Source organism: Olea europaea, chromosome 11 (genome assembly GCF_002742605.1).
Source record: "Olea europaea var. sylvestris chromosome 11, O_europaea_v1, whole genome shotgun sequence".
NCBI lineage: Eukaryota > Viridiplantae > Streptophyta > Magnoliopsida > Lamiales > Oleaceae > Olea > Olea europaea.
The window spans coordinates 8619863-8640238 of NC_036247.1; the positions used below are offsets into that span (position 1 = coordinate 8619863).

General features: G+C 33.7%; 1 protein-coding gene and 1 pseudogene across 2 annotated transcripts; both read left to right on the top strand.

Annotated features, from left to right (window-relative positions):
• Positions 1–90: 90 nt before the first annotated feature.
• On the top strand, positions 91–4219 carry LOC111403241 (annotated as a pseudogene).
• Positions 4220–4761: 542 nt separating this feature from the next.
• LOC111403242 (PHD finger protein ALFIN-LIKE 1-like) lies at positions 4762–13085 on the top strand. Of its 2 annotated transcripts, none has more exons than XM_023031674.1 (5): positions 4762–5054; positions 5197–5229; positions 5945–6167; positions 12054–12210; positions 12559–13085. In XM_023031674.1, the coding sequence occupies exons 1-5, from the start codon at positions 4961–4963 to the stop codon at positions 12805–12807; spliced, it is 756 nt and encodes a 251-aa protein (XP_022887442.1). In that variant the 5' UTR covers positions 4762–4960; the 3' UTR covers positions 12808–13085. The 2 variants fall into 2 exon arrangements, with proteins under 2 accessions (XP_022887442.1, XP_022887443.1); XM_023031675.1 differs by having other exon boundaries at positions 4763–5054; positions 12090–12210.
• Positions 13086–20376: the final 7291 nt, after the last annotated feature.

The following is a 20376-nucleotide window of genomic DNA, read 5'->3' on the forward strand; positions in this document are numbered from 1 at the left end:
CCCCCCCCTCTCTCTCTCTCTCTCTCTCTCTCTCTCTCTCTCTCTCTCTCTCTTTGTGAGCATATACTTGACATCACTTGAAGATTATGGTGGAAATATGTTATAAAATCATTCATACATTAAGTTTGAGGCTGATCTAGGCCACTGGAAATAGCCGTAGGTTGTCGTTGTCTGAAATTCTTATGTTTATTTCAAGTTTAATTTGAGAAGATATGTTTTATGATTTTTAAGTGAGCAATAATGATATATGATCTACAATGGATATGGTGGAGGATCTTTTTCTGGGGAAACAATATATCTCACCTATTTACATGGGAACCAATTTTGGCATTTTCATTTTTTGATGGTGGATGGATGGATCAATGGACTTCGGAACTTGAATCTCTCCTTCTGGGTTTTTGGTTTCATTTTGTATTTGATAGATCTTGAGAAGAAGAAAGGGCAATGAATTAGCAAGATAATTATAAAAAATGCGGGTATTTCTATGGTGGTCGTCCTCTGGAAATTGAAATGGTGGCATGGACAGTGGAATGGAGGTGTTATGCCTTGTGTGAGAGAATAGAGGTGGACCACGCCTTTGCATTTATTTTGTGAAAGCAGCCCTGTTAACTTTTGTTCTAATATTTTAATTTGATTGCAAGGATAGAATTGCGAAAACATGCAGTCAAACACTCGTAACCTGGAAAAAGCCTGTTGAAGTTGAACGTGGCTCATTATGAAATGCGAGAAGAGTATGGTTCCCCATGCATGCGTACTCCAATTTTAACAAAATAATCTCAGCTAAGTAAAATAAGTTTGGTTGCGTATCTTAATGTCAGAATGATATGATATATGATTTAAGCATTGGGTTATTTCTCCAATAGTCTGCATGACCAAGCTTTCTCTTTTTCTTTTTTCATGTAAATGAAATGTTCGCATGCAACCAGTACTTACAGTTCATCCCTTTGTTCTGTATCTGTTGCTTCTTCAACAAATCAGAATTCTGGAGGAACTACTGAGAAATAATTCTTCTGAATTGCTCTAGTTGAACTCCTATTTGCATTTTGGTGCCCATAAAGGACACCTCATATGCTCAATTGTGTTTCACAAAGTGTTCGTTTATTGAAGAATTTTTGTTGGAAGTAATAAAATAATAGGACACATTTCTAAATACTGCATTTAAGTCTATTATCTTGAGGATCAATCCTTGATATAATTTCTTCACCCACTTTTTCTACTTCCAGATGACTGAGAAATTAGTAATCTTTTATGCAATTTTTTTTACTATTTCCCTACCAATTCATGGTGATGGCTATGATGAAGATTTAAAATATGAAAGATTGTCTGAAAAGATGATGTTACGGGAAGATGATTCATTATCCTGTATGCTTCCAATTTTTAATATGGGACAAGGACGGTGCACTGTTGGTCACACATACTTAAGAACTTCACTAATGGCCTATGCTTGAGGTTTGAACAAAGCTTCTCTACATTTGGCAAACTAGCTGATGCAGAAAGAGATGAGAACATGAGAATTTTGGAAGAGCAGTCCGGAGTGAGAAATTCAATAAGTTATTTATGGGTTATTTAACTATAGGATTCCTATTCAAGAATGGCAATGTACTAAAATGGCACAATGGAAGATTTTCCTAAGCTTAAAAGATTAACAATTATTACAAGAAAATAAATTATTACTCACCTTCTAAATTTATGCTTACAATAAGGTTGTGTTTGGTACACGGAATTAGATTGTACAAGGAATTTAGTATTTAATAGACTATATAAGGAATTAAGTATAAAATTAGAGTTGATATGCTTGTAGATAGTATCAAGGAGGATTAATGGAGAGTAGTTTTTAGTTTTTCATTTAAAAAAATGTTGTTTGCACTATCTTTTCTATGCTAGCTGGATAACATAGTACGGAATGAGGAGGTGGGTTTAGGCTAGATAATAAAGATAGTGCAAATTATCATTCTTTTGAATGTAAAATTTTAAAAACTATCCAGCTTATTCCATCATAAAACAATCTACCTAGTATTATCTCTTCTAATTTTATTCACATTTTCTAGTACAGTATAATCCAGTGTGCCAAATGTAGCCTAAGTGCATCATAGTACAATCTACCTAGTATTATCTCTTCTACTTTTATTCACATTTTCTAGTACAGTATAATCCAGTGTGCCAAATGTAGCCTAAGTGCGCACTTCTGTAATCTAATCTCCCTCTTCTGGAAGTAATCTCTTTTATTTCTCCTGGGTTGAAAAGAACTTGACTTGGCAAGCTAGGTTACAAAATATTGTCTCAATTAGGTTATCCCAATATTAGGAAATCTCCCTCACTAGGAATGCAATCTCAAATATTGACCAGGGTTGACAATAAGCCGAATATGACAAGCTATGCTACAAATAATATCCCACTTAGTTTGTCACCTTTTCATTTTGGGATGTCCCACAATAAATGTCATTGTTCTAGAAAGTAGACTAATCCATTTTTTCGATATTAACTGGGCTAAGATGGGAAAAACTTTCAATTTACTCGTCTATGTGCTTTAACAGTTTCTATCTCTTCCACCTACCCAACAACATCCCACCTACGCATTCTCATAACCCCAAAACGAAAACCCAACTTTAGTTATTCTCCAATCAATTAGTATTTCTTTCTACACATGCCAGCTTGTGTTGCCTGCAGTGAATTGTCGATGTTCTATTAAGAGGGTGTTATTGCACCTTTATTTTCTTTTTAATTACTACTACTTTTTTTTTAGTCAAATTGTTCTTACATTAGACTTCTATTTGTAACATAACTGAAAAAGAAAAAGAGGGATTATTTTTCTTAAGGGTTGATTGATGATTGAGTATTTTTTTGTTCTCTCTATATGCATTTTTATTTTCATTTATCTACCGTTGAAAATCAACCTGTGGAAAGTGTTTGAAAGTTTAGTTGTTTAATTCCTTCGCGAGGTAATTAGATTTAATGGAGATCCCATCCAAGATAGTGGACATTGGAAGAGAGAAGACTACACACAAAGGCATCCGGATTCATCCATACCTTTTTTTTGGATGGGGGAATTGTGGCTCATATGGTGTTCGGTTGATTGGCCCAAGATGGAAAAAAAATGTATTAGAGAAAAGCTTGATTCTGTATATCAAGATCTAAATCCTTCAAAAGGTTATTTTCTCTCTGCATGAGGTCCAGATTGAAATAAATAGATGATTTGAGAAATCAAAACGAATAGTAATATTAGATTTATTTCATGTACTTGATATCCACTAATATCTATTGGTGAATATCATTCTAAAACTCCCACTTGGCTCAGCAGAATTTTAAATGACCATGAATCTTTGACATAGAACGCCTTGGAAGAAAAGTCGTGAATAGCGCGACCAACTTACGTTGCGCGTGTATGTGTAAATTTCTTCCTTGGAAGTGCTCGTTTTTAACTATTGTTTCAAATTACCTCGCCTTTTGTGTATATGTATGATTCAATGTTAGGACTACATGCTTTTTATTGAGTATATACCTTCCGTGATACGTTTTTATAATTCTTCTGTTGGCAGGAGGCCCTCCACTATGGAGGAAATTCTTACAATTGAAATTAAGCCCGGGTGGAAGAAGGGGACGAAAATAACTTTTCCAGAGAAAGGAAATGAAATGCGAGGTTATATACCATCAGACTTAGTTTTCATTATTGATGAGAAGCCTCATGGTGTATTCAAGAGGGATGGGAATGATCTAATAGTCACCCAGAAGATCTCTCTGGTCGAAGCTCTGACGGGATATACTGCACAAGTGACTACGCTTGATGGGAGGAATTTAACAATACCCATCAATTCCATTGCTAGTCCCACCTATGAAGAAGTCGTCAAAGGGGAAGGGATGCCCATCCCAAAGGAACCCGGCAAAAAGGGTAACTTACGAATTAAGTTCAACATTAAGTTCCCTAGCAGGCTTACATCCGAGCAGAAAACAGGCATTAAGCGATTGTTAGCATCTTCATGAAGACCACACTCTGCAATACTCATGTAAGCTTGGATTTGTTTTTCTGCCTGTCTTGTTATGAGATAGAAATTGCATGAAGGATGATCCAGGTCTTCATCATTATTTTAAATGTTTATTTATCTTATCTAGATATTGAAAACGCTGGTGATCAGTCTGCTTTTGTGTCAAATTTTATTGCTCCGATAATCATGAGACAATAAATTTGGCACCTCAAGCTTTGAGTCCTTTTCGAATTTTTCCATTCTTATGTTGGAGATGAAAAGNAGCATAACTTTTTTCTAATAATAGAATTTGCACAAATTTTCTTAGGGTCCGTTTGATTACAAGAATGGAATTTGAAAAAAAAACGAATTCTATGAAATTGAATTGTTTAGAACTTGATTTACTGAAAATTGTTAATTAAATGTGTTTGATTGGTATAAATTTTCACATGAATAATGTTGAAATTTTGAATCTTTTGGTATTCGTTTGGCTTTGTTTTTAGGTTAAAGTGATAGGGCTTTTATATTTGATGGAAACAAATAAAGAGCTCAATTCACAGAAAAAGTTAGCACTTGTTTGATCTCCGTTTTTAGCAAAGATGTATTTTGGAATAATAGATTGATGAAGAATGTGTGGTTAAGAAATAAAAATAAATAAATTTAAGTATAATATTATTTTATTAAAAAATGTGTGATTGAGAAGAAGATAATGAAAAATATATTTTGAAAATAATGGGAATCAAACATGGAGCTGAGTCCTGTTTTTATTCGTTACTTATGGACTTTTTAAGAAAGTTTTCCAAACAGAGTTCTAATACTAGGGACCAAACGACGGCGTTTTGATCGTATCCGTTTTCTCCACTCATCTAAGTTAACATGCACACTCATTTCTCACGGTCGTCCTCCCGGCAATTCCAATTCATACGATTCTTTGGATCTTCATATGTAAATTTTTATTGATTACTCAATAAATTGTGGATCTCATAATTTTTTATACAAAAATGGCTTCATTTTCTTCCAATATTCGAACTGTAGAGGAGATCTTCAAAGATTACAGCGCTCGTCGTGCCGGAATCGTTCGTGCTTTAACTGATGGTACCCCCTTATATTCTATATGTTTTCGCTCTTCCAAATCTGTATTGATTATATATTACATACGGTGACAAAAATATGTGTGCCTACAGGCAATTAGTTTATTTTAGTATATATATCTGAGTGTGGGATGGTGTTTTTACAGATGTGGATGAATTTTATGGGCTCTGCGATCCTGGTAAAAATTTTCCAGTTTTGTTATTTTACTTTTTTTGCGAAATATAGATTGAGGTAATTGTTCGTTACATCAAATTATTGAGTTTCTGACTTATTGCGTAATAGATATTGAAAACTAGTAATTTCATCACTTAAAAAACTAGTAATTTAATGTTCATGTTAGTATTTATTTTTCAAAATGATGAATTGTTAGTTTAAAGGTTAATTTAGCTGCTTTTCGGTTACTGAGAAATGTGGAAGGAGACTGTTATCTTTGCTTTTCCTAATTATTCAAATCGAATTGTTAAGGGAAAAATTTGTTCTGAAGTTCAAGTTAGGTCAAAACTACTTAAAAATTTAACAAACCTTTTTTTTTTTTTTTTACTCTGATCCATATGATTTGATACAAATGGTTTTAAATGAAAGGTTCCATTTTACTTTTTATCTTAATTCTTGAATGAACGTAAAGAACTTAGGTTTCTGTTTGTTTCCTTAAATTTACGCAGCAAAGCTAATTTTATGATGCTATTTTCTTTGAAATTGAAATCTAAATGTCAGATTTAAGTTATTGGCTTCTGCAATATGTTTCTTTTTGTACACAAATAGAATAAAGCTAAAATACCCTAGATAACTGTAGTTAGCAGACATCCCTTCTGTAAGTTCAGTGATGTGTTATTGTTAATTCAATTTGTTTATTTCACTTCCCTTTTTTGGGGGGTGTTTTACTGATTTTATAGAGAAGGAGAATTTGTGTCTATATGGATATCCAAATGAAACTTGGGAAGTCAATCTGCCAGCTGAGGAAGTTCCGCCCGAGCTTCCTGAACCAGCACTTGGTATCAATTTTGCAAGGGATGGCATGAATCGTAGAGATTGGCTTTTACTAATTGCTGTGCACAGTGACTGTTGGTTGCTCTCTGTGTCTTTCTATCTTGGCGCTCAGCTCAACCGAAATGAAAGGTACTTTGCATTTTTATGATATATATTCACGTGTCATTGTTTGTTGATGTGTGGATGATGATTTTAGCTCATATTTGTTTATTCCATTTAACTGCTTGAGAATTTTTGTCCTAGCTGTTTTAAACTGAGTGGGATAGGCATTTTATTGATTATGTTCAACGACTTTTGGAACCGACACTGATACGAAAAGTAACCTTTCAATGGGTTTGTTTAGGTCAAGAAAAAAAAATCTTTATCCTAATTAATGGCAGAATTTGGAAACGCACAAGGTTCCAAACTTGTCAAAAGTTTTACAATTCTGATTTCATAACACCAAAATTCATGTCACATTGAAAGTCACTTAATATCATCAGGTGAATGATTGTTAGAGTTTGATCTACGTAATGAGGGGCAGCATATTCAAATATATCCTCAAGTTTGCTGTCTTTAGTTGCTCAGACTCTCAAGTCTCATCAATTAAAGTTTCATATCCTAAGAGAAGACAGTCAGTAACTGTATCTATAAATTGTTGGCCCATGCTTCAGTCATATATTCTGGCTGAAACGTTGTATAATTATACCCACACTTGGTGGATGAATTTCAACTTCATGATAAGCAGATTTTACATATTTTTAAGTGCTTGTTTGGTAAAGCTTTTGTTTGTAAATGGCTGGTCAAACCTGGTCAAGCTTCATTTATAACCACATATTTCATTGGACCCGCAAGTTATCCACTTTTTTACCACACATTTCATGGGATCCATTTAGCTTTCATAAACTTTTAGCAACATTAAGCAGCCTCTAAATTTGTTGCTAGCTTGTGTTAGATAATGCAACCTGAAACTCTCCCTTGTTCTGATTATGTGTTCCAGGATGTCTGAACTTTATTGTATGAAAAAATTAAGTAAATGATGCAACACCAATAAGAAGATTAATAGAAAAAGTCGACAAATTCAGAAAGAATAGGGAATTAAGGAGGGAAAGAAGAAGAATTTAACAGAACAAGGCAGAAGAAGGAGAGGGATGCGCCATAAGCCACCAAAATAATTATTCATTCATCACCTAATGAAATTACATGGAAAAGTAAGTTTAAATAGTAAACCAAACCCTAACTAGAATGGGCTTGGGCCAATACAAGCCCAATAAAAAATCAGGATATATATATATATATATATATCAAACAACCGCCGTCCAAGACTGTAATACGATTGTTATTCGTGAAAAGAATTTCAGCAAAGTGCAGGCTCACATTGTAACTCCCATTCTCCAGGCAATAATGAAAATATGTAAGTGAAAGAGAATTAAGACGTGCTGTACTATACAAATCAGAGAGATTTGTTGTCGCTGTAGGTTCGCAAGACTTGAATTTTGGTAATTAGGCTCGTCCATGAAGTCCCCGGTGCCGGTAAAGCCCCATTGACTGTTACTTAAATATCTTGCAGAATCACCATACACATCTCCTTGATATACAACTCTTCCATGGCTTTCTTCTACTGTCACATCAGTCCCACCACAATTAACATGTAAAGAACACTGATCTACCACAAAAATTATTGCTTTTGATAAAGTACGCAATTTCATTAAGGTTTAACAAAATAATGGTAAGTAACTGAAAAGCTTAAATAAATTGCAAATGCACAAAAAAAAATCAAGGCATACACAATTGTAAAAGAGATTGCCAAACAAAATATTCCTTCAAGGTTAATGACTTTAGGGCCAAAACAAAAAATATGACATATTTAAGGCTCAGCATAACTTCTGTATTTGGGGCAAGATACGAATCTATAAGGAGTGAGATACAATGAAGATTGTATATTTGGCAAAACTTAACTTTTTATTTAAGTTAATCGAACATAATTTTTATCTACACATTTTATAGGATCGACAAAATGATACGTGTATTTGGACCAATATACTTTAAAATTTTACAAGGACCAGCACTACAGACTTGCAATATGACAAAATTCCCAATATTAAATTCAAAATTTCTCTTATGCAAATCAGCTTGAAATTTATATAATGCATTACTTGCTTCAAATTGTTTATTGATCTCAATATGTAAGTCATGAAGATGATGTACAAATGCCTCAGCCGACGCAAACATACTAGTATGTGGGGACATTGGAATAAGGTCTAAAGGTTTCCTAGACTTATAACCATGAATAACTTCGATGGAACTTGTACCGATAAATCGATGCACAAAATTGTTATATGCACTTTGAATTGTTGGGAGGATCAAATCTCAATTTTCAAGATTTTCCTTGAAAAGTACATGATTACACAAATCATCCGTACCTTTGGGTTGGAAAAGAGTATGACACACAACATTTAACTAAGGGGTATCGGGAACAAGGGGTACAACCCCTAGATTCATAGGAAAACTCCTGATATTACATAAGGAAGTGTCCTCAATATCATTCAAGTCATCACATTCTTCAAATTTAGGTTCATAGATTTGATCTTTTAACGACTCTTCTATTATATCCTTTCGTTCTTCTATGACTAAGGCTCGATTATGACATTTGGAAGAGATGTAACCAAAGTCCTTACAGCTGACACATAGCAGATGAGAAGAAGTCCCTGGAGTTTCAAAAATTTTACTCTTATTTTTCAAGATTTGAAGAACATTAGACGGGAGAGGTCCTAGAAGAGACTTAACAGGAGGAGGTGGAGCCAATGAGACGGAAGAATGGTTGTTAATACGCCTTCTATAAGGAGAAGGGGGTCTTGGACTATCACGACCTTTACACTTATTTTTCCAAATCAGAGGAACACTAGACGGGGAAGGCTCTATGACAGACTCATGTTAAGGTGACGCTAATGACATGGGAGAACAATGGTGGTCGCGCTTTACATATGGAATACTAATAAGTAACTTATAGTCTCGAGCTGAAGAGTAAGCTTGATCAAGAGTAGTGATGTCTCGAAAGAAAAGTTCACGCCTAAGTTCATCTCTTAGACCTTGTATAAACCTATTTTAAGTCAGGGCATCATCCTCAACGACATGACATTTCACTCGAAATTCCTCAAATTGAGTAATATACTCAGTCACTAGCCGATTCCCTTGTGTAAGGGTGTTCCATTGGGTAAAAATTTCACGATCTAAGCAACCATCGAAAGTAGGAGTATCTAAGTCAATGTCTCTAAAGAAACGCTCCTTACGACGAGGAAGAGAATGAGTACCATGATGACCATGGCCTTGTTCTCGCTCACAAACCTGATCCCTATTCCTACGATCGCTTCGAAAATATTTTTGATCACTATGTCCACGATGATATTGTCTATTATGAGACGTTTCAGAATTAGTGTCAGTCAAACGAGGGGTTTGCTTAAAATTGCTTAACTTAGCAGCTAGGTTCTTTCTCTCCTCACGAGTAGCAGTTATATCTGATTGGACAGTCGATAGGCTAGTGGCAAGTTGCACTAATTGTCTAGTGAGTGCATCAAATGGGGATGGATCCATGGTCAACGTTTTGGAAATAGAGACGACAAAACGACCACTATGCAACTACGTGCAATTTAATACCAGCTAAATGACGTGCAATGATGAGATCATTGAAAAATAACAAACTAAGCATTTTTTTCAGGGTTAAATAAATTCAAATATGGCAAGCTAATACTGCTGATCTAGGTAAAATAACAAAGCACGGATCAAATAATAGTCAAAACCGAATCATGTAATATAAGTGGGGTAAAATAGGGTTTTGACGAAATCAACGGATTCAGTCACATGACTTTAGGTATATTGTTAGAATAACAACATCACAAAAATTTAATTAATACAATTTTAAATGAAGCAACCAATGACAAATATAAATCAAGCACTCCCTGTTATTTAGTTGCAGTGGTGGTGCCCACGGAAGCTTAAACCTGATGGCGATGTACTTCAAGACCCAAAGAATCAGAATTGTGCCCAATTATGATTTCTCAGTTGGCACGTCTCCAGTAGAAAATTATAATGGAATACTCCTAAGCAGTCGAGTCGCTAAATGGAACACTAATCCTCAAGAGTTTTAACAAACTGCCCCAATGCAAATAATAGGCCAAATCCAATTCAACAAATGTCCCTGGCACTCTGAACTCAGAAGAAGTCCACCGACGCGAAAACTGAACTCCGGGTGGTGGGTGACAACTAGCGTGGCAGTGGATTGCTGGCGATTGTCGGTAAGGGCGGTCGCAGAAAGTGTGGTGACTGTGGGATATCGACGGGGAAGGAGGAGTTTAGGGCTTGAGTTGATTGGGTATTGTAGATGTGGGCTAGGTTAAGTATTGTATATAATGGGCTAGGGTTATGGGCCGAGCGAATTTGGGACCGGTTATGGGTTGAATGGTGTTGGGCCGGTTGTGATAATATGTGATAAGTGGTTTGGATTTGGTGTTTATTGGGTTGAAAAGCGAGTGGATTGGTTAAATAGATGATGAGAGGTAAGTTGTGTGTTAGTGGGCTTTGAAAGTAATTTGGGCCACTAGCTTATGACCCAAGTGTTTTGATAAATAAAATTAATGAATGGACTTGGTTATAGAGATGGAATATATGGGCTGAAGGGCTAAGTGGGCTTGAATGTTAGGGTTTGGGATTTGTGGAACAATGCCACAATTTTTTTTATTTATGAGCAGTAGCAGCAGCATAAAAAAAACGAGATTTTTTTTTTGCGTGAACAGTAACTTTTTTTTTTTTCAACTAAGACTGAAAATTGAAGAAGAAAAAAATTGCTGCCTTTACCAAAAATTCTTTTAGTTTGTGCTGTTCCAACAAATTTTGGGAAGGAAATATGAATAGATTTTGGATGAAAGAAAACAAATTACCCAAGGTTTGGCCCTGATACCAAATTTGATGCAGTACCAATAAAAAAATTAATAGAAAAAGTCGACACATTCAGAAAGAATAGGGAATTGGGGGGGCGGGGGGAGAAGAATTTAACAGAAGAAGGCAGAGAAGGAGAGGGATGCGCCATAAGCCACCAAAATAATTATTCATTCATCAACTAATGAAATTACATGGAAAAGTAAGTTAAATAGTAAACCAAATCCTAACTAGAATGGGTTTGGGCCAATACAAGCCCAATAAAAAATCCACAACAAAATAAAGTCTACCAAAATGAAATAAGGTTCGACTAGAAATAAATAAATAAACTGGATGTCCTCATCAAAATGAAAGCTGAAAACGTGCTACATTTTGGGTTATATTCAGCTTTGACTGATTGAATTTTGTATTTTGAGATCTTACATACTGTGAACAAGTCAAAGGTAGACATCCCACTTTTGATTTGGAAAGGTGCACACAAGTCTTCATTGTTAATTTGATGTTATGAATCTTGAAAGTAGTAATATTGCCTCAAGTTCTCCTTCCTTTGGAGATTTCCTATTCCTTGACTGGAAACCAAAGCTTATGATTTAGTCTGTGGCAGAAAATATTGTTGCCAGTCTAACTTTGATAACTATGACAAGCATCAAAAGTGATCTGGTTCATGAAGTTGATGTCCAAATTGCTGTAGAATAGAATATGTATGCTGTGGAACTGTCTCACTGCTTGTAAAACTTCAGAAAGTTGAAGAATTGAAACAATTTAAATGAATTAGAACAATAGGATACCATTGCCTTTCACCTTTTTGCTGAGGCACATATAGTTAGTTGATTGCACCACAGAAATTATCTGTAGTTGCCAGAGCATCATTACTGGCAAGGCATACAATTTTATTGAGGCGTTTACAGGGATTGAATTTTGGGGTGGGGAAAGGAGGTGGATTTTGATTGGATTTAGATATCCTCATATGTGAATTACTGTCTAGTGTCTAGTATAGTTAAAATTTTGTAAAGGATTTTTATTTCCTCTCTTTTGGGGGATGTGTGGGGGATGGGAACCAAACTTGTTTGGTCATATTGATGCATTTCATTTTGAATGTTACAGCCTTTACAGTGTACCAATGGTTTTTACCACTTACAGGAAGCGACTGTTCAGCTTAGTGAATGATCTGCCTACAGTCTTTGAAGTTGTGACTGAAAGGAAGCCAGTGAGAGACAAACCCAATGCAGACAGCGGAAATAAATCACGTGGCAGTACAAAGGTAGGATAGACACAAAGTATAATGGTGTTGCTATTAAATCTTTCCTTTCTTGGATTTTGCCGTCCTTCCTTCCTGAGAAGAAGGGGAGTGAAAGTAATATTTATCTAATTAGGATGTGCGGGCAGTGATATTTGCCATTGGCAACATCAGATATTGAACCAGGGCAGGAATATGACGGGAGGGTTGATTTCTAACCCCAGCCCCAGCCCCACCCCCACGCCCACCCCAAAGCCTCTATGAACTGGCAACTAACAATAGTAGTTCCCTTGCATTTCTTGTTTATTTATACCTTTGATTGCCCCTGTATCTTACATTTTTTGAGCTTTACGTTTGTGTCCTTATTTGCAGAGATATAGCGATGGTCAGGCAAAAAGCAATCTAAAACTGGCGGAAGAGAGTTACGAGGAGGATGAAGATGAACACAGTGAAACACTATGCGGAAGCTGTGGGGGAAATTATAGTGCAGATGAGTTCTGGATTGGCTGTGACATCTGTGAGCGGTGGTACCACGGGAAATGTGTGAAGATAACTCCTGCTAGGGCTGAGAACATAAAGCAATACAAATGCCCGTCTTGCATGAAGAGAGGAAGACAGTAGTGGTTACTATATCATCCGAGGATTAACAGTGTCAATTTGGTGGCCGACCAAGTAGATAGCAATATTTATAATGTTTGTACCGGATTTCTCCTGTTCGTTTATAACAGATGAAGGCAAAGGGAATGATGTTGGGTTTCTTCTTTAGTCAGCGCTCTCCTAAAATATTACGGCCTAATATAGAGGCATAATTTTATTTTATTTTTCTTTTAATTTTATAGTGGAGGCTATTATGTACTACATTCTTAATGGATATGTAATATACTGTCTGTATATGCACATGTTTCTATTGTTCAATTTTTTTGCTTCAGGAGCTACCCAGCAAGGCTTGAAGGCAATGGCCATTCGAGGATCGAAGTCTTTCATTGACAAAAGATTTTCTGAGAAAAAAAAAAAAGAAACTTTTTATTAAAAGAAGAAAAATAGTTTTAATCAAGACATTCCAGACATAATTCTCAACAATCTGTAATTCTAAACAGAATTTTGTCTAGAAAAAATAGTTATGATATATCTTTGCCTAGGACTATATGTGAACAGTTATGATTTCATACTTGCCATTATTCGAATGCATTATAGATTTATTATTATTTTTTTTCTTCAGAGTCCAGTGAAATCAAAATTCCAACAATAGATCAACTATGTTACCTTTGTTATTGTTCATGTTACGATAACATATCATTTATATCTCCAACTTAGTCTCTAATGGTCTCAACCCCACCCCTCACGCTTCAAAACATTGTCAAATACTCGATTACATTACAAATTTATGAATCGGCCTTTGAAATCTGCATAGCTGCTTATGTAACATAGTTATCAATGACATCTTCATATTTGTTGAGAATTTTATTGGTAATAATTAGGAAATAAAAATTTTGAAAATATTAATTTACCAGCAAACTATTATTAATTTCCATAACTAAAATATATATAGAAAAATATCGATTATCAAAGAATATTTCGTCTGTAAATAAGATGCCCATTTGTAGTAATGCGGTATCTGCAATTCAAGGACAAACCAGTTCCCCGCTTCTACATTTGGAACACTTCTTCAAAATCCCCAAGTATAGATAATATGACTGCAAGTAGGGAGGGGGTCGATACGCGTTCGAACAATTCAGGGCCTAAGCCAAAATTCTAAAGGAAACTTTTATAACATAATAATAGGAGTAGAAATTTAATTGATCAAATAATCAATATAAATTCTATCAACGATCAACAATATTCTTGTAGGTGATTATGAAAGAAATTAGGATTTTGCTACTTGTACGTAAAAATAGTACATAAGCGGTTACCAAAATTGACGTTGGGAGAAAAGATTGGATGAAAAAATTGACCGCATTTTAATTTGGCAAATGATAAAATGCTATGTGAATATTATATAAACCTGGTTGTATATTTACGGGGACAGAGCCAGGAAATGATTCAAGGGTGGGCTGAAATTTAATATTTTAAATAAATTGACGAGTTTAAGTGACTAAACTGATTACATTCATCACAAATAGTATTAGACACTCAATGGAATACAAGTCTAAATTCTTATCCTATGTCTCACTAAATATTCATACTTTTTCTTGCAAAATACGACATCGATGCTCACCTTATAAAATATAAACTGATAGAAGTATGATAAACGTGGGCAAATAATATATATCCAACAATAAAGAAGCTAAAAAAAATAATAGTTAAGAATTTTATCCATGTTTGATTCAACTGCTATAATATACATATAATCTTATTTTTTATAAATAAATAAGTTCTTATAAATATTTTTTTATTATAAGATTAAATATGAAATAAGTTACTTATTTTGATGGTAACATCAATTTCATGGTTAAAATAAGTAAATTTCTCTCTTATGAGTATAAATAAGTTATATATGAAAATATTTCTAAAACTAAACAATTTAATTACTTTAAGTTTGGCCAAACATTTAGTGTCTCTTACTATTAAAATAAGTAATTCATTTTAGCTCTAGTCAATACAACTTTATTTATTATAAAACTTTATATATAATTATAAGTAAAATATGCATTAAATAAAAAACCAATTTGGTAATAAAATTGTACACATTTCATTAATACCATGAAAGAATATTTGGATAGTTGGACTTGGGGTTGTGACACAATATGAAGCTAGGCTAATCATAGTTATTTGGGCCAATTTAATTGTAAAATACTTTGAGGAAATTAGGCCCACTAGTCTGAAAAAAAAAAAAACCAACTAGATTAATACACTTAAAATAAATTAAAACCTCTAATCACCGTAATTTATACGTCCCAAAATTGACCTGAAAAGCCCCAAAATCAACTGCTTCAAAGAGGGGCTCTCAAACCATCCAAAACTCCCAAACGAGGAGTTTAAAGAGTGGAATCGACCAGATGATTTGGAAAATTGGGAACCGAAGTTGTCTTTGACTTTTGCCAGCATAATGTTAGGGCTCACTTTGGGACTCATGCCTCTCGGCCTTGTTAATCTTGAAGTTCTTGCCAAATCAAGCACTCCAAGGACAAAAATATGGCATTATAGTTTTTCTTCTAATTTTGTTTTGGATTGAAGTTGCCAATTGATTTTAAGGCAATTGGTATTTCACCTCAATATTTTGGTTTTTGTTAGAATATGGTTCAATAGAGTTGTTGTGGATTTCATGATTTTTAACAATAAGTGTTGTGCGGTCATCAATATTAGTTGATTTAAGTAGAGAATTTATTAGATACCTCCAAGGAACTATTGTTGGTCTGAATGTGTTTTGGTGGAAGTAATACATGTTTTAGGGTGGGTGATGGAAGAGTATGGTATGGTTGGATATTGGAGGAGATGTACGTTGTTGTTACGATGGGAGAATATATGAAGTTTGTGAGGTTTGCAAACAATGGAGACATGCTACTGGATTCACAATACAGATGCCAGAAAAATAACTTCTGCAGGTCATCAGAATATGCACACCAAGTGTTTGACATATTGTTTTATCCAATTCCATATGACAATATGCACACTATGATCATATTCAGAAAGGACATAGTTCAAACTTGAATTGACAAGATCATCGAATTTCTTGGTGATCTTCTCATCGAACAAAACATGAATCTTCAAGAATATAGAGTCCAAACTTCCAAGGAAACTGGATGAATACAGTGCATAACCTGTTGGCCGAACTCCAAGATGTAAGACTTGATTCGAACTTGAACCTTCGACCAAGGAACATAGAAATTTTTGCCAACAAACTGATCCTGGGATGAAGCTGACCAATGCACTGAACTGGCCGAAACTCACCAGAAAACTGTAACAGTCAAAGCAGCCCCAAGAATTGAGACTAAAATCAAGCATCTCCAAAGAAAATCACCAAGAAACCGGGCAAAACTTTGCACAAAATTGCTTGAACAAAGCATATGATCTCTTAACATTTTCAAATCTGCCAAGAGATGAAAAACTTGGAATTTTCAAGGACATTGCTAAATTAATTTGATCGGTCTTCGACCAACCTTTAAGAGACTTGAAATTCTTCGATGATAGCATTTCAATTATTTCATGAGCATGCCTACCCTTTTGGCCGAACTTTGAGACTCCAAGGGACTTGAAACCTTCAAATACAACTTTTTTATTTTCTTTTTAATTTACGTCACTCTTTTTATTGTTTGTCACTTTTTTAGTTTCTGTCACTTTTTTTTTTTAATCTGTGTAGCTTTTTTTAATTTGTATCACTTTTTTAAATTCATCACTTTTTAAAATTAGTGTCACTTTTTTCAACACTTTTTTAAATTTTCATCACTTTTTTAAAATTTTTGTCGCTTTTTTTAGTATTTCTCACTTTTTTGAATTTTTGTCAATTTTTTTTAAGTGTTTGTCACTTTTTTTTATCAATTATGTTCTTGAAATTTCTATCACTTTTTAACAGTGACATTGTATGTAATTTTTTAATAAAAATGTGACACTAAACTTTCAAAAGTGACATTGTCACTTTTTTACATTTTGTCACTTTTTTTGAGTTTTCGTCACCTTTTAAATTTTTGTCACTTATTTAATAAGATAAAAAGTGACATATGATATGTTATATTTTTCTAACATATCAACATATAGATTGTCCTGAACATGCTGATTATGTTAAAAACCGTCATTACGCTCATGTAGATTGTTCTAAATATGTTGATTATGATAAAAAAAAAAATATGATTACTAGTGTTGCACAAATGGATGATGCTATTTTTGTGTTTGTCGTTTTTTTTGAGTTTGTGTCACTTTTTTTTTAATTTTGTCACTTTTTAAGTTTTTGTATCACTTTTTTCCCAAGTTTGTGTTACTTTTTGTGAAAAATTTTATAAAAAAGTGACATTGTGTCACTTTTTCATTTTACACAGTATTTTTTACTTCCAAAATACTTTTCATGTGATTTTTCAAAACACCTCTACTTTTAAGGGTATTTTTGTAAGTTGCCCAAATACCTTCCTTCTTGCAATGTGGGTTGGGAATATGGGCTGGACTATAGCTAAGCCTAGCCCACTACTAGATTCGTCGCTATATATGTAACAAGGACCAAAAAGTTAATATGGCCCAAGGCAAGTGAGGCCACTGCCTTGGGCCTCATGTTGTAGGGCCCTCATATCTTCAAAAAAATAAAAAATAAATAAAATAAAATTGGCACTGTGACTGATTCATACAGAAAGCATTATAAGTGATTGGGAGTTGGAACAAGGATTTGAAAAGTTTATGTACAAGTATTTTGTGATTTTGATTCTTGGCAACCTTCCCTCTCTCTATAGATACGTGTTTGTGTGTGGATATAATCCTGATCCTTAAGCACTTATGACACCATATTAAGTAAAAGTAATGAAGCTGCAAAAAAAAATTATTGAGTTATTTAGCACGAGTCTAAAGGTGAAAAATGTACATACCGGAGATTTAAACTTTAATTTATATGAAGATCTTATTATGAAAGTGAAAGTACATCTTATAAATTATTTAGTTCATTTTCTTATCATCTTCTGTCTTCTTTTTTTTCTTTGAATTTAATTTGGATAAACGTGCTATAATTATGTTCCATATTTTTTGAAATATTTTTAGTTTTTAAGTGTAAGAAACATTTATTTTTCCTTTCTATGTACTAATATAAAAGTGTTAATTATTTAAATATTTACATATTGTTAGACTTGTAAAATAAATTTTGTGTCGAGGGGTTCCATAATAATTAAACGCCTAGGGCCTCTAAATTTCCAAGGTCGGCCCTGTCTGCTGATGATTTATAATAAATTTAGACGCTGAAGTCATTGGTTATTACCAATGATAATATTGTCCGTAATCAGTGGTGAATTCAGGATTTTAATTGAGCACGGGCGGCCGTTGACTGTCAACGATCGCAATAATAACCAATGTCGTGAGTTGAAATTACTTAGCCCCCGTTTGGCCCCCATTATTTGGATTTATAATGGGGAAATAATGTTTTTCTAAAAAAAATTAAAAATTGATAGTTGTAAAAGAATGAAAAGTTTTCGATTTACATGTAATATTATTTTATTGAAGATTGTGTGGTTGAAAATAGGCAAGAAAATTTTTTAATTTAAATTGATAATTTTTAAAGGGGGTCAAACTAGGGCTTATATCGTAGTTCGAATTATAAGTGTGAGTGTACGTTATCTACCATTGTAATAATATTTATTGAGTAACAATTTGAAATTTGAAAATTTGTCCAATTATTTACTTTCTTGGTTTGATCCGCTAATAATTTCAGTTTAATAGAAAAAAAAAAGTGACTATTTTAATAATATCACTGTATGATTGAATTTTATTTTTCTAAAAAGGAGGGTGTATATCATTGGGATAAAAGAATATATAGACTTTTATTGCTTGCATTGTCAACATCCACTAACTACCATAGTGGTCAAATTGTCCATTATTCTAATGGAGATCGCATGTTCGATTCTTCCTTTTGCACCAGTTTTAATACCTATTTGCCCCAAAATGGTGAAAAATATTACACTAAAATCATTACAAAAGAAAATTGCAACAATTGAGAATCAAACCCCGAACGTCCTTTCACCATTGTGGTGTTCTACCCAGCTGAACAACAAAGACTTGGTGTGAATTAAAAGAAATCACAGAAATATATCTAAACAAATAAATACATAGACAGCAAACCAAATTGAGCTCCGGTGATCCACCATGGGCGGCCGCGGGGGCTCGCCAGGTGCTGGATCCGCCGCTATCCGTAATCATTGGTGATACTTATGTCTCTACGGCTGATAGAGAAATTATTGATATCATACACACAATATTTTTTTTTTTTCTTTTAATCTTCGAATTATCTAATAAGTTACTGATGTGATATATTCATGTTTATGGCGTAGTGTGAGCCATAGCAGATGGAAATTGGGCTACAGCTCAGTTTCAGATTTGACCCAAAATAACATTTGCCTTTGACTGGTCAACTTTTTAAGTTATTTAAATGCCTAAAAGATATTTAGAGAGTGTTTTGTGAGGATTAAATTAGATTTTTTTAGTAAATTGTCATAGAAAATTTTGAAATACAAAGTTAAAAAGTTGTAGAATCCATGAAAGATGTAGTTAATATTGATTGTTTGATTTTAATTTAAATTAAAATCAGATTTTAATCATTTCCAACAATATATTTTCAATTGAATATTACTATAAATTTTACCTCAAAAATATAAATTTTAATCAACAATTTCTCATGTCATCGCCCATTGGTAGTTTCTCACAGTGTGTCACGAGACTCACGACCATGCGCAGCCATTTGCACATTCTAATTTATTTGAAGTTCTGTAATTGGTTTTGATTTCTAACAATATATTGTCAATTGTAAATTGATTACGATCACTTAAAATATGAGATCGAAACATGTCACGTTAAGTTAAATCTTAGACGTGCTTTCAATACGAAGACTCTAAATTGCAGCAAAAAAGAAAGCACAAAAAATCACATTGGACCACAAAAAATTAAAAGAAATAAAATTATCGCGTGCTCGATTAATAAAACGGGACACTTTGATGTGCTTGATTTATCTTTTTTAAAGAAAGTTATTCGTATCTTACATAATATATACTTTATTTGCCACGAAATTTGTATGTATAATTCAATAGAAAGGAAAAATAATCCAGTTGTCACGCATCTTTTTGCATTTTCAAAATAAAAATTTCTAAGTTTCACCAACAAATTTTTAGGGCACATCAATCACGACAAATCAAAATTGCAAATTTTCATATAAATAAAGTACATATGTTCCGTGCAATGCACGTCCTCTAAAATTCCAAGTGAATAAAACAAAATTAATGTTGGTAATTGGCTAAAAGTATAAGGTTGATGTGATGTACAGAAACTCGTGTGTTTGTTGTGTGTGAAAGAGAAGTCGAAAATGATATAAAACTTAGACGATTAGTACGGAGAATATTATGATTTAAGTATCATATGATAAATGATAAATATAGTTTGTTCACCATAAGTTTTGACTTTGGTTATGGAAATGTTGTCACCATAAAGGGACGTGTAAAGCTTAATCTTGATTGCTTTTAACAATAGTTATTAAAAGCAGATCGTATCGATCGGTTCGACCCGAAAATCGATGAA

Bases quoted from the DNA above. Each gene is read 5' to 3' on its own strand.
- LOC111403242 (XM_023031674.1), top strand. From the start codon at position 4,961: ATGGCTTCATTTTCTTCCAATATTCGAACTGTAGAGGAGATCTTCAAA. The intron at 6,168-12,053 runs GTACTTTGCATT...TGAATGTTACAG, and splicing joins CAGCTCAACCGAAATGAAAG to CCTTTACAGTGTACCAATGG. The intron at 12,211-12,558 runs GTAGGATAGACA...CCTTATTTGCAG, and splicing joins AATCACGTGGCAGTACAAAG to AGATATAGCGATGGTCAGGC.